The 12,425-nt window shown below is 46.3% G+C and overlaps 1 protein-coding gene across 6 annotated transcripts in view; it reads right to left on the reverse strand.

Annotated features, from left to right (window-relative positions):
* MAP1A (microtubule associated protein 1A) overlaps window positions 1–12,425 on the reverse strand; it is a 48,856-nt gene that overhangs the window by 5,052 nt on the left and 31,379 nt on the right. For all 6 annotated transcript variants that reach the window (XM_030955681.1, XM_030955682.1, XM_030955684.1 and 3 more), the window contains 3 exons: window positions 9,955–10,037; window positions 9,422–9,562; window positions 137–8,891 (listed from right to left, as the gene is read on the reverse strand). In XM_030955681.1, the coding sequence (XP_030811541.1) occupies window positions 137–8,891; window positions 9,422–9,562; window positions 9,955–10,037 (8,979 nt within the window). The remainder of the gene's footprint in view (window positions 1–136; window positions 8,892–9,421; window positions 9,563–9,954; window positions 10,038–12,425) is intronic.

Raw genomic sequence — 12,425 nt, forward strand, 5'->3', positions numbered from 1 at the left:
TGTACATCCCAACCTTATCGCTGCTTGTAACTTTTTATGCCTGAAGATCTGTTCTCTGTTCTGCTGTGTTTAACCTAGTGCTTTTCTCTGTGTTGGACCTATAGAGATAATGCATTTTTCAGAAAGGATTTCTTACCGGGATTTGTTTTGATGCCATTAACAAGGTTCTTGCCAGTGTTGCTGTGACTACTCCGGGATAACTCATCCTCTGGCATCAGCGCACTGCGTGGTTTGGGCTTTTCTCCTCCATCTCTTTCTTTTTTGGCAGTGACAGATTTTGGAGATTTGTCTGCTGACTGTTTCACAGGAGTGGGTGATCGTTTCCCTTTCACATCTAATTTTCGGGCAGGCGAGGAAGATTTGGGTTTGCTCAAAGGCTTCCTCACACCTTTGTTCTTTTCTTTTATGTCTTTCTTGGAAATTTTATCAGTTCTGCTCATGCTTTGCTCATTTAACAACATATCAGGGTCTACCATGCAGACATCAGGGTGAGGAGGGTGGGGATGGGGATCTACCATTGGAACAGGCTGAGGATCATGGCTGGACCTAGAACTGGCATGATGAGCATTCCCCACAGCTTTGTCCACTGGGAGGAAATCAGCATCTTCATCTGAGTCCATGTTGGCATCTGCTGTGATGGATGGACATTCTTCAGTCTCAGGAGGGACGTCGGAGTCTGACTGGGAGGTTCCAGAATCACTCACTGATGTTGGAGGGGTCTCCTCCACTGTGGCACTTTGCATAGGACTGCTCCCAGTGTGGGGTGGTCTCCCCTGCACTGAAGGGTGACCCTCCTCCTCTGAGAGGTCACTGTCTTCAGAGAGCTCATGGGGGCTCGGGTTGATGAATGAGGGAGAGAGCTCTCCCTTTCTCTGCTTGTATTCACATGAGGAAAATTTCTGTCCACAATCAGAACTGCCTCCTAAATGGGTCTCCATGTCATGGGAAGCATCTCCACAGTCCTCTGCTTTTTCACCCCTCTGCACATCTGGGAAAAATGGCTGGAAACTGTTTTCAGGGGACATCAGAGAGGAAGGACGGCTTTGCCTCTCTGTTTCCTCTTTGCCCGCGCATGGAGAAAAGCTGCTGTCAGAATCAGGACATGTTTTTTCATCTTTTGCCTCTGCTGCATGGTGTGTGCTTTGGAAAGCTGGCAGACTAGTGCTCACCTCTGTTGGACCATTAGCTGTGGTTTCATCTTTGTACTGATGATGAGAAAATGAGGTCAACACATTAGGGAAAGATCTCAGTGGCAATGGCTGTTCTGCAAATGGTGCCTTCTGCTCTGGGCTGCTACCACAGTGCTGCTGCTCTTGCTCTGCACAGAATGGTGTGGGCTCTGACGCCTGGCACTCTTTTCTGCGTGGCAAGGTGTGGTCACTCATGCCACAGGGAAATGGAGACCCATGTTCTTCAGCAAAGACAAAGTCTTTGGTTTCAGCTGTATGTATTTTCACAGCATTATCTGGAACCAGTGGAGACACATCCCAAGCACTCCTGGTACCTGATTCCACTCCTGCACCTGTGGATGTGGAAAGCATATGGGAATAGAAACTTTCTGCTGTAGTCAGTATCACAGGAGTGGTGGCCTCAGATGAGGGTTCCTCTGACAGGCTAGAAGAGTCATCTTTCAGCTGCTGCTGGGTCACAGACTCTTTCTCCAGACCTTTGGAGAACACCTTGTCTTCTTCATATGGACTCAGCGGTGAGAATTTAGGAAAAGATGAGTCAAGGCTGCTGATTTTCTCAGAAACCTCCAAGTACTCATCTTTGTTTCCCTGGGCTGACAGCAAAGCACAAGGAGACTCTGAAGAAAGAGAAATATCCCCTAAATGGCTTGCTGAGGTTTGCTTATGTCTAAATGTGCTGGCTGTTTCAAATCCAGAAGAGCTATCCATCCCTCTGCTCTCTACCCTTGGGCCCTGTTCATATACTTCTGTTTGTTTCGTGGAAGCAGATTTCAGGTATGTGGCTTGCTCTTGGCACTCAGAGGCCACTGCTGCACTTGGATAATCTGCTACCCAGAAATGGGATTCTTTTGTGGATTTTTCAGCAACCTCTATCTTTTGTGAAGAATCATGGCACATTTCTGAAGTTTGCTCATCTCTGTCCGTGTCTGGCATGTCACTGTAACCAGCAACATATGTCTCCACAACAGCAGCTGATGCAGCCATCCTACTTTCATATTTCTCTTGCCAGCCTGGACCAGAGGGAGAAGAGGCAGCGGAGCTGGGTGAAAGGGGCTCCTGACATTTGCTCTGCAGGAAGGGGTCTGAGACAGGGAAGTTGCTGATGGCTGACATGCGTGTATAGACGGTGCCTGCAGCTTCAGCAGGGCTGTGCAGTTTAGATTCCTTTTCAGACTTCTCCTTAGCACCTTTTTCTAGCTCTGAGTCACTTGCACTTTCTTCCCCTCGACCTGCTTTCTCATAGTATGTATCTTTGGGATTTGGGATTTCAGATTTCAGGGACAAAGATACCTGCTCCTGGCTAGACAAAATTATATTCTCATCTGGACAACCAGCATCAATATAGGCGGATGATTTCCCTTGATAAAAGGTGTCAGCTGTGACGGTGGGAGAGGCAAATGCTGCGCTCGCAGATGATGGATGCAGTGCAGAATCCAGTTCTCCTGGTAAAGCCGAAGACACATTTAGTTTTTCCTGTCCTTCTGATGTCCTAGGCTTCCCCGTTTCAGATAAGGGCAAATATCTTTCATGGATGTCTCTATAGTCAAAGATTGAATCTGCTTTATCCTTAGGGGATGCTGGAGATGACAGCTCCTTCTCAGCAGAGGTATAAAGGCAGGACTCTTCTTCCTTTGCAGACACATGAATATTTTGACCTTTTTGAGAGTTCAGTGCTGTCACTGGCACCTTGTCAGTGTGACCTGGGCTGTGTGCACCCATGGCTGTGAAGGGAGAGGGTCCCACTCCAGACACAATTATCTTCTCATAGATGTCAGCATACTTGAAACTTCTTTCTTCAGGGTAGGGAGTTGGTTCTCTTTCTTCTGGTTCTTGTCTTGTGGAAGTGTCATCATCTCTCTGTGTGCAGACCCCTTCCTCATAGGAATAAGGCTCAGGGGAACTCCTGGAATAGGTCTCTGGAGGGTACACCTCTCGGATGGTAGCACCCACAGCCCCAGCACAGCCAACAGCATCACTACTTTTTTGACCTGGGCCTTGTGCTGGAGGGGAGTGTGCACACTGCCCTGACAGCTCAGCACTCCCTTTTGTGGACTCTGCAGTACATTCTGCTGCTCTTGTAGATTGCAACAGAGTAGATGCTGCTGCTCTCTGCTCTTTTCTTCCTGTAGAGTCATACAGTCCCTCAGTGGATTTGCAGTCATCCTCTTGCCTGCTATCTGACTTGTATTTGCAATCTATTTCCTGATACAAATCACTGATGTCTAATTTCTTTTCAGATGCCTTTGATGGGACATCCTCCCATAAAGGTGGCTTGCACTGATCTAACTTGCAGGGCCTCTCTGCTCCTGGAGGTGCCTCTGTCTCCTTTCTCACTGCAGACAGGGGAGATGTCAGAACTTGGTCTAGTGACTTCGCATAGATATCTAGGACAGCTTTCTTCTCATTGTCTAAGCAGGAGCAATCTTGTTTAGAGGTCAACAACGATCCTTGACTTTCTTTGTTTCCAGTTAAAGCTTTGGCCTGATTTTCCTCGCCAGGGATATACTGAGGAGACAGAGGAGAACCTTCCCTTTGTGCTCTTTCTGGGACAGCAGGAATCACATCCACTTTCTTTGTTTCTGACATAGGTTGGGCACCCTTCTGTGTGTCTTCTTTGTAGTCAAATGACTCCATCTTTAAACATTCAGTTTCTGCTTGCAGTAGCATGGGTTTGTCTTCAGCATGGTGAAGCTCCTCATCCTCCTTATTGGGTAATTGCTCTCCTCTCCCACTGTCTCTCCCTTCCTCAAGATAGCCAAAGGCAGAACCCCACGCTTCCCTCTCTGCCTCTCTCCAGGTATGGCTGCCAGGCAAGGCAGGACACAGGTTCTCCTCCTTTCCCAGTTTAGGAAGGGCTTTTGTTTCAAATTCTGGTACCTCATCCAAGAATGTACACTCCCTCTCTTTGTCATATCTCTGCCGGCTTCCCTGAACAGGGACTTCTTCTACCTCTTCTGGAAACCACACTTTCTTCTCATAACTTAAATCTTTCATGCAAAACTTATCCATTTCTGGAGATTTTTTTTCTTGAGCTTCCTTGAACCTGCAAGATTTTATGTCTTCAGTAGAAATGTGTGAACATGTTTTATCTTCACTTGGGCTAGATTCTGTAAAATGTAAGCTCTTTGCATCTGGAGATACTTCCTGAGAGTCCAAGCCTGCATTTCTTCCCCTCAACAGGCTCTTTTCTGATGCAGAAAATAAACTGCTGTCATCTGGAGACATTTCTTCAGTTGAAGAATCTCTGGGTGATGTGCCTTTAACTGAACTACTTTCTGGGCAAGGAGAAGATTTTGATGCTTCTTTCAGTTCTTTGGCAGAAATTTCCAGTGATTTTTCATATGTGGCTGGGCTCTGGTCGATGAAACATGTGGATTTCACAGCTTCTGAAGAGAATTTGTCAGTGCACTTGGACACAGTTTTTTCTTTTGCAGATATCTCTTCTGTGAAACTAAGAGCTTTGATATCCTCTGGAGAAATTCCCTTAATAAAAACATCTGAAGAGATTTTCCTGCTGGAACTCTCAGTGAGAGAAATGGATTTAATCTCTTCTGGGGAAATATCTTCAATAGAAGCATGAGAAGATTTCTCTTCTTCTGACGTGTCTCCTGTTAAATACAGCAGTTTTCCTTCTTCAGTAGTAATTGTCTCAGAAATATCTGAGGATTTTTCTTTACCAAACCATTCTTCTGTAAAAGAAGGTGATTTGATGCCATCTGGTGAAAATTGCAAAGATTTGTCATTTTTAGATTTGCTTTGGCTTGTGAACTGTGGAAGATCCACATTTCCTAGAGAAGTTCCTGTGGTTGCAAATGGCTCAAAGGACAAGTGTTTTGGAAATCCCATCAAACCTTCTGTCATGGTTTCAGTTCCTTGCTCTTTTTCTGGTTTCGTGCTTGGAGGCTGCTCGTGCTCCCCGATCACCACTGTGTCCTGCTTGTGGTAAGAGAGCCAGGGCAGCTCCTCCCTCCTCACTGGTTCTTCCTGCACCTCCTCCTCAGGAGACACTGGAACATCACTGCTCAAAACCTGTTCATGCTGCACAGGTCCAGGCACTTCTCTTTCATGTCTGGATTTAGCCACAGATGCCTCGTCTTCTCTGAGAGGTTCACCCTTGGCTGCCTTCACCACAACAGAACTTTGGCCTTCCAGTTTCTTGGCAGCAGCATCCGTTTGTTTTTCAAATAGATCTGAATCTACTGTTTCCAGCTTTTCCTCCACTGGAGACTGGTGGAAGGGTGTGTGCCCTGCACTGGTGGGGCCAGAGGGAGTGGGAGAGGCCATTTTGACTGTGCTGTCATCGGGACTTGTGCATCGTTCTTCAGCCTCTGCAGAGTCAGCCTGGGAAAATGGTGCTTCCTCAGTGGACAAAGGCATCACCTGTGTGGGAACACTGATTATCACATTATCGGGGCATCCTTGAGGAACAAACACAGGGGCACTGTAATGCCCTCTGAGTTTCTCAGGCATCTCAATATTTGGAGTTCCATCTTCTTCATCTTCTTCATCTTCTGCCTCCTCATGACGGTCCTTTTTTGGAGTTTCCACTTTCCTCTCTCCTTCTGCTAATGCATGGAAATCTTCAGGGGGTGGAGATTTAAAGCATTTGTCTTCCTCCAAGGATGATGTGGGAGAAATGGTGCCAGCAGAGGGAACGTAGTCAAGACCTTGGGTTGCTTCAGTCCGAGAAGAGGGCATACTGTTTCCTGTGTCCAGAAGTAAAGAGCTTTTCCCAGTCTCTTCCGTTTGTGGTGCTGTTATGGATGCAACAGATTGATCCTCTGCTACTGATGTTGCAAAAGATGAAAGCTTGTCACATTCAGTAATGGAGGTAGCAGAAGATATGTGTTCCTCCTCAGCTAGAGGTGCTGCCACAATGTTTGTAGGATATGCCAGGATTTCAGACTCCTGCCCAGCATAGCCCTTGGCTGAAAGGTCAGCAGGAGGCATGGCCTGTATTCCATGTACTGCTTCAAAAGAGCCTGGATGGTCAGGAACAGAAATGTTATAGGCATTGACATCATACTTCAAGTGCGGGATCCTTTCCTCCTGTTCATCATGTATTTCTTCATCAGAAATGGTCTGCTCTGTTTCTGAGTAGCCGGGGATAGTTTCATCTTGGATGTAAGAAACATGTTCTGCTGTTGCTCCTGGTGGGACTGGCAGGCTGCTCAGATATGACTCTTCCTTTGTTATGTCCTTTTCAAGTAACTTGGTTTTCTCATCCATGAAACTAAATTCTCTTTCCTTCTCTGTAATAGTAAACAGTTTGTCCTCCCTATCATCCTGATTCAGCCTACAGAATTCTCTATTCTTCTCCACTTTCTCCTCTGCTTTCATGTGCTGTTCTTCCTTTTCTTCCAGTTCTGCCTTTTCTATCACATCTTCTCTCTTTTCCTTCTCATCCTCTTCCTGTACCTGTGTCCCCTCAATATACTTTTCGCAAGTTTCTGCTTCCCTCTGTTTTCTGTCCAAAGAGATTTTCTCCTCTTCCTCCTTTTCTTCCTCTCTGAACACTGGTGGCTGAGCACCTTTTGCCAAGAGGTCTGTATGTGATGGCAGGTGTTCTTTGTCAGGAAACACCTGAATGTCCTTGCCCTGCTCAGCTTTTCCCCCCCAGTACCTTATGTCATGGTTTTCATCTACTGTTTTTCTTTCATCCTCTATTTTTTGAGCAGGACCTCCCCTCAGCTCCCACTGATGGACTGCCATTTCCTCTGCTGATGATTCGTTTTCCATATCAGTAGTAGTTACTCCCTGGTCAGGGGTCTTTCTTTTTAAAATCAGATCCACTTCAAGGTTACTCTGACCAGTCATATCAACAGAGTCTCTTATCTCTGCTTCAGGTGCTCCCATAATCTTATCACTAACCTCCATATCAGATTGTTCTTGAGTCAACTGCAAGGCCCCTTTCTCCTCATGCTTCAGTTCCTCAAAGTCCTTTGTAAGATCTTCCGGTGAAGACAGGACTAACCTCTGTTCCACCATGGACGTCTCTCCTGGATCCACTTGTACAGGTGCCTTCTCCACTGGTAATGTCTTAAGGTCAGCAGGTACCTTTTCAGATTCTTTTTCAGGTTTTACTTTGATCTTCTCAGTTTTGAGTCTGCCTGGAAGTTTTGCCTTATACAGTGTTTTTCTTACTTCTGGGGTAAATGGTTTCAAGTCTGGTTTAGGAATTTTTTTGAGCTCTGGTTTGTTTTCTTTCTTTTTATCATCTTTCTTTGAATCTTTTTTCTCTTCTTTCTTTCCATCATCTTTTTTTAAGTCCTTTTTCTCCTTCTTAATCTCTTTCTTTTCTTTGTCTTTCTTCTCCTCTAGTTTGGATACTTTCTCTTTGAGATGCTTTTTTCCAACCTTGTCTTTTGCCAATTTTCTTTTCTCAGCTTTGAGAGCATCACTTGTTTCTGTCTTTATCTTTTCATGTTTAACAGGTTTCTCAGGAACTTTCTCTGTGTGTTCCTTAACCTTTTTTTCAACTTTAGCATCCTTTACAACTTCTGGTTTTACTTCCTTAATCCCCTCCTCAACTGCTTCTTCCTTCTTGACTTGCTTTGTCACAGATGGCTTGGGGGAAGACTTAAGACTCTCTTTACTGTCAGTTCTTTGTTTAATTTTGGTCTGCTTCAGCACAGGTGGAGGTATTCCAGAGGTGATATCTTTCTGAGTAGCCACTGGGTACCTCAGAAAATCAAGGTGCTTGAGTTTCTCAAGACCTTCCAATATCTTATTTTGAGGAGCATTTCCAGGAAACAAAACTCTTACAATTTTCTCAGTTGGGCTGGCTGGTAGCCATACCACTAGGGCTGTGATAGATGTGAGATAGGGAACAGAAATTTCACCTTCTTTTCCACTTGCAAGAATGATGCCAGTCTTTGCTTTACTATTGCCAGCCCATTTCTGCATTAGAAACTGCATTTCTTTACTGTCCTTGACAGGGTTCAGTATATACATGTCCAGCTTACCCACTCCCATTTTGTGGAAGAGTGTGATGGGCTCGATGGTGCTGCTCACCACCCTGTAGAGCGGCTCTGATTTAATGCCCAGTCTGTTGAGATACTGCAGTGTCATGCATGCTTCTTCGATGCTTCTCTTTACTTTCATGGAGGCTTCAGGCATCTTCAGCTTTTCAGGAACATTAAAAAAAACCACCCCTAGCTCAGGAGAAATTAGGTTTTTCATCCAGTCACTGTAGTTGGTAGAGCCCTGGGATTGTTCCTCCTCTTGCTCAGCAACTTTCCTTTGCAGCAACCCATTGATGCCAGGCAGGTTGTCTGCACCAATGTGCGTGAGCAGGATTGAGTCAATCCTATCCAGGTGCCTTACCAGCTTCCAGAAACATGATTTCCTTTCAGAGCCACCATCCACAAGGATGTTAAACCCATTGACAGCAAAGAGAGCAGAATCACCTCTTCCCCCAGGGAATATGTAGCAGCAGGGCTTAGAAAGCTTCAGAAAACCCCCTGAGGTGGGTGGCTCCAGGAGATCAAATGGAGACGGTACATCAACTGTCTCAGAGACATATTCTGCAAATTCAGACACCCCATCCATTTCTGGCAGAACTGGATCAGGATTCAGTTTCAGATTAATAATGTCCTGAAATCGAGGATGCCCAAGGTTGCTCCAGGCTCCTTCTCCCACGCACGACACAGTAAGAGAGGCTTTGGTATCTGAATCAGAGTTGCTGAGAATCTGGATGACCTAATGAGATAAACACAGACAAATAAAGGTCAAATAGAGCTTTGAGACCTATACAGCACTTAAAAAATGCAGCCAGTTAATGCAGAAATACTGAAGGTACCATGAGCACTTTACCAATGGGAAACATTGGGTGTACATGAAATAGTTTGAAAGCCCATGGAAAATCAATGCATAGAGCCATGCTGTCTTTTGATATTCTTAATGTTTTTGGAAACTGCCCACAGTTATGTTAAGACCCATTTTAAGAAATTTTGGGTGTTTGTCCCCTGCAGAGTCTGGAAGGTTATTTCAAGCTGAACACTTAAAGGAATCACCCATGCCGGCACCTTGGAAAACTTAAGACAGAGAGTTAAAGCAAGATTCCCAAGACAATAACATGAATTATTTTTAGTATGCAATTTTTTGCTGGATTGCAAATCCATCTGTCTGCAAATCTGCCTGAAGATTACCCTGAAGGAGGGCACAGGCTGCATTATTCTACCGTGCACTCTGAACAGGAGGGGATGTGCTGGATTACGGCTCACACTCACCTCCGGATCTGAAAGTATCTCAGCAAACTTCTGGTAAGTGAAGGTCCCCGTCTGCAGGACCAAGTCTCCTTCCTGGTCTGAGCTCTGACCACAGAGGATCAGTAGTTTGTGGGCTGATGAATCACACACAAGTGAGCGGACCTATTCAGACAGGAGATGACACAGAGGGCTGCCATTAGAATTCACCTGTACTCCACACCAGCACCCAGAATCCCAATCCCGTGACAGGCGATAACTCACGTTATTCACAAATCGCCAAACCCTACATTTTCTACATACAAGGAAGTTGCTTACTGAAGAGGGAAGACACTGCTACTGTCTGCCCAACACTGCTCCATGTCACACCAGAGTTACTGTGTATATCCTGATTACTGGCAAGACAGAACACCTGGCCTTTTCACCACACCTTGCAGCAGACTGGCAGCAGGTTTGCACTCTCCAGAAGGTACAAAGTGTGATAATCATGACCTCCATGTCAATCAAGGCCAGGAGAGCTGATGTGGAGAGAACGTGATGGCACATCTGGTCCTTACCTCGGACACGACGCTGTCCACATTAGGATTTACCAGGATCACCGTGTCCAGGGTGTCACTCCGGTGATGGAGAGTTCTTTGGCCTGAGGAAAGAAAAAGGATTAGACAGGATGAGAGAGGCTGATGAGACAGCATCCAGCTAATGATATTTTAGTCTCAAAAGTTCCGCTTCAGCATGGGTTTGATTGCAAGGCTTCAGTTTGCATTCAAGACCCAGTTTGATACCCAAGTCTCATAAAACAGAACAAACTCTTTTCAACAACAAGGAAAGAAATCCTTCTTCTGGATCAGCGCGCTCAGCTCCAGCATATTCTGAAGTCCACAGAACCAGGTACCTTGAGCTGCCTGCCTGTGCCAGATGGCTGTGTCTGTAAACACTGGCGCAGACAAATGATCCCCTTCCAGACAGAAGTGCCTTGCCTCATCACAGCTACCACAGAGAGGTGTCTCTGGCACTGTCCAAACCCTAGCCAGTACAGGGCTCTGTGAGCCAGTCAGTGGGTGCCAACTCAGCTCTCGCTGGAGTGGCACAGCACTGGTCACAAGTCTCCACTCATTCATAACAGTTTTTTTCTTTAATGGTGCACTCCTAAACTGCTGCTATGGGAAGTACCTAGACAACAAGAATTCTCATTCTTCTGTCAGAGGCACAAATAGGAAACAAGACAGGACTCTGCTGTCTCTATATATTTAGAGGAAAAAAAAAGAGAAGCCAAAGAGCAAACAAGATCCTGGGAATGCAAAAAAGCAATATGGGCATTGTACAGATATTTGGCAAAATGTTACCATAATTCCAGGGCCCTATTAAATTATTAGACAGTAGGGTAATGAGTGTCTGCCACACTGACAGCCAGGACCAGAGCCACTGCTGTATGCCCACATCAGACAGCTCTGGGATGCAGGACAGCATACAGCACCTTCCTGCAGCACTTCCCTGGTCACTGCAGGCAGCACGGAACCTTTTTTTGATTACAGTCTTTGCTAATACCTACCTCTGGACATTTCATCCACTCAAAAAGCCAGACACTTAGAACTTAACTGTTGGAATATATAATTTATAGGGTTTAAGACTTTCATAGGTTTTAATCCCTCATATAGACTGGAGGTCCATAGATCTTCACTGAAAATTAACAACTATTTTTATTTTGCATCTTTCAGACAACTGATGCTTTCTGACAATGTTTCTTCCACCCTCCACCACCTCCCATTGCCTCTTTCTAGGCAGATCTCAGTTCTTCTAAAATAGCTCTATCAATCTGGTGGAAGGATGGAAAGGATTGGAAGGATGGAAGGTCAATATTCAGCATAGCTTTAAATCAAACTCACTTTACTGGAATGTTTTACTAGCGATTAATCAGACAGATAAGCCCAGAAGGTAGCTTTCAGCCCAAAGAGAGCCAAGCTCTCAGCAGAATTATTTGTACTCAGCATCTCTAGCTGCTTTCTGAACTTGTCTTTCAGTTTGGATAAAAATCGCCCCTCCAGACTAAAACCAAACCATCGCTGTGCAAAATGCATTGAGTTCAGTGGCATTTCTGGCACTTCATGTGGAATGGCTGGAGATGCTGGGAAGCAAGTTCCTATGCCCAAAAGGGATATTGCAAGTGAGCCATGGGGAGCAGCATGGGAGGGTGGGAGGAGGCACAGGTGAGGAGGGCCCAGGAAATTGGGCCTGGGGCATTCTGTGCAGCCAGAAGAAACAAAACCCCAGTAATCCTTGAGGCAATGATGATTGTGAAGGCATTGCTGATGTCCCAGAAGAGCTGACAAGGAGCACCCTGGATCCTCATGGATCCATAGTGCAGCATCCACACAGCTCCCCCATGCCAGGATCTCCAGTCCTGCTGCTTGGGGCATCCAGAAGAGAAGTGATCTGCCCCCATTTGTCAACATTACTACTGGGATAAAGTGACACAGCCTCTGCCACCTTGGTGCCTGCACACCCCAGACATAATTTTAGCAGTGGTTACCCACATCACTTGGGGAGCACTGTGTGGCGCACAGCACCAACACCAGCAGCCTCGTCCTTGTGCCACATGCCAGGGAGGGCTCTTGGGCACAGCGGATCACCGTGGCCACCTGCGGCTGTCTTTCCAGGCCCGTGGCCATCTGTGGGGGGAAGGCCAGCCTGTGGGTTGCTGGCCGGCCCGGCAGCACTGGTGACAGGGCCAGCTGCAGAAGCAAGGGGCCCATCTGCAGCACTAACAGGCATGAAAACACTGCTTCTCAGTGCCATCCCATGGTCCCAGCCCAGGCAGCTGAGCTGTCCCCACTGAGGCTGTGAACAAAGCCTGGCTGTTAGCATTCTGCTGGCAGCCTCTCACCCCTGCGGGGAATGTCCCCTGCACATGGGGGAGAAAGAGAAGGCTCAAGCTCCAGGGCCAGCAGTTGCTGGCAGATGGGGAAGGACTGAGTCTTGTGAAGAGCTGTGAGGATGATTAAGGGACTAAATTGTTTTCCTACAAGGTGAG

This window comes from Camarhynchus parvulus, chromosome 10 (genome assembly GCF_901933205.1).
Source record: "Camarhynchus parvulus chromosome 10, STF_HiC, whole genome shotgun sequence".
NCBI classification, from domain to species: domain Eukaryota; kingdom Metazoa; phylum Chordata; class Aves; order Passeriformes; family Thraupidae; genus Camarhynchus; species Camarhynchus parvulus.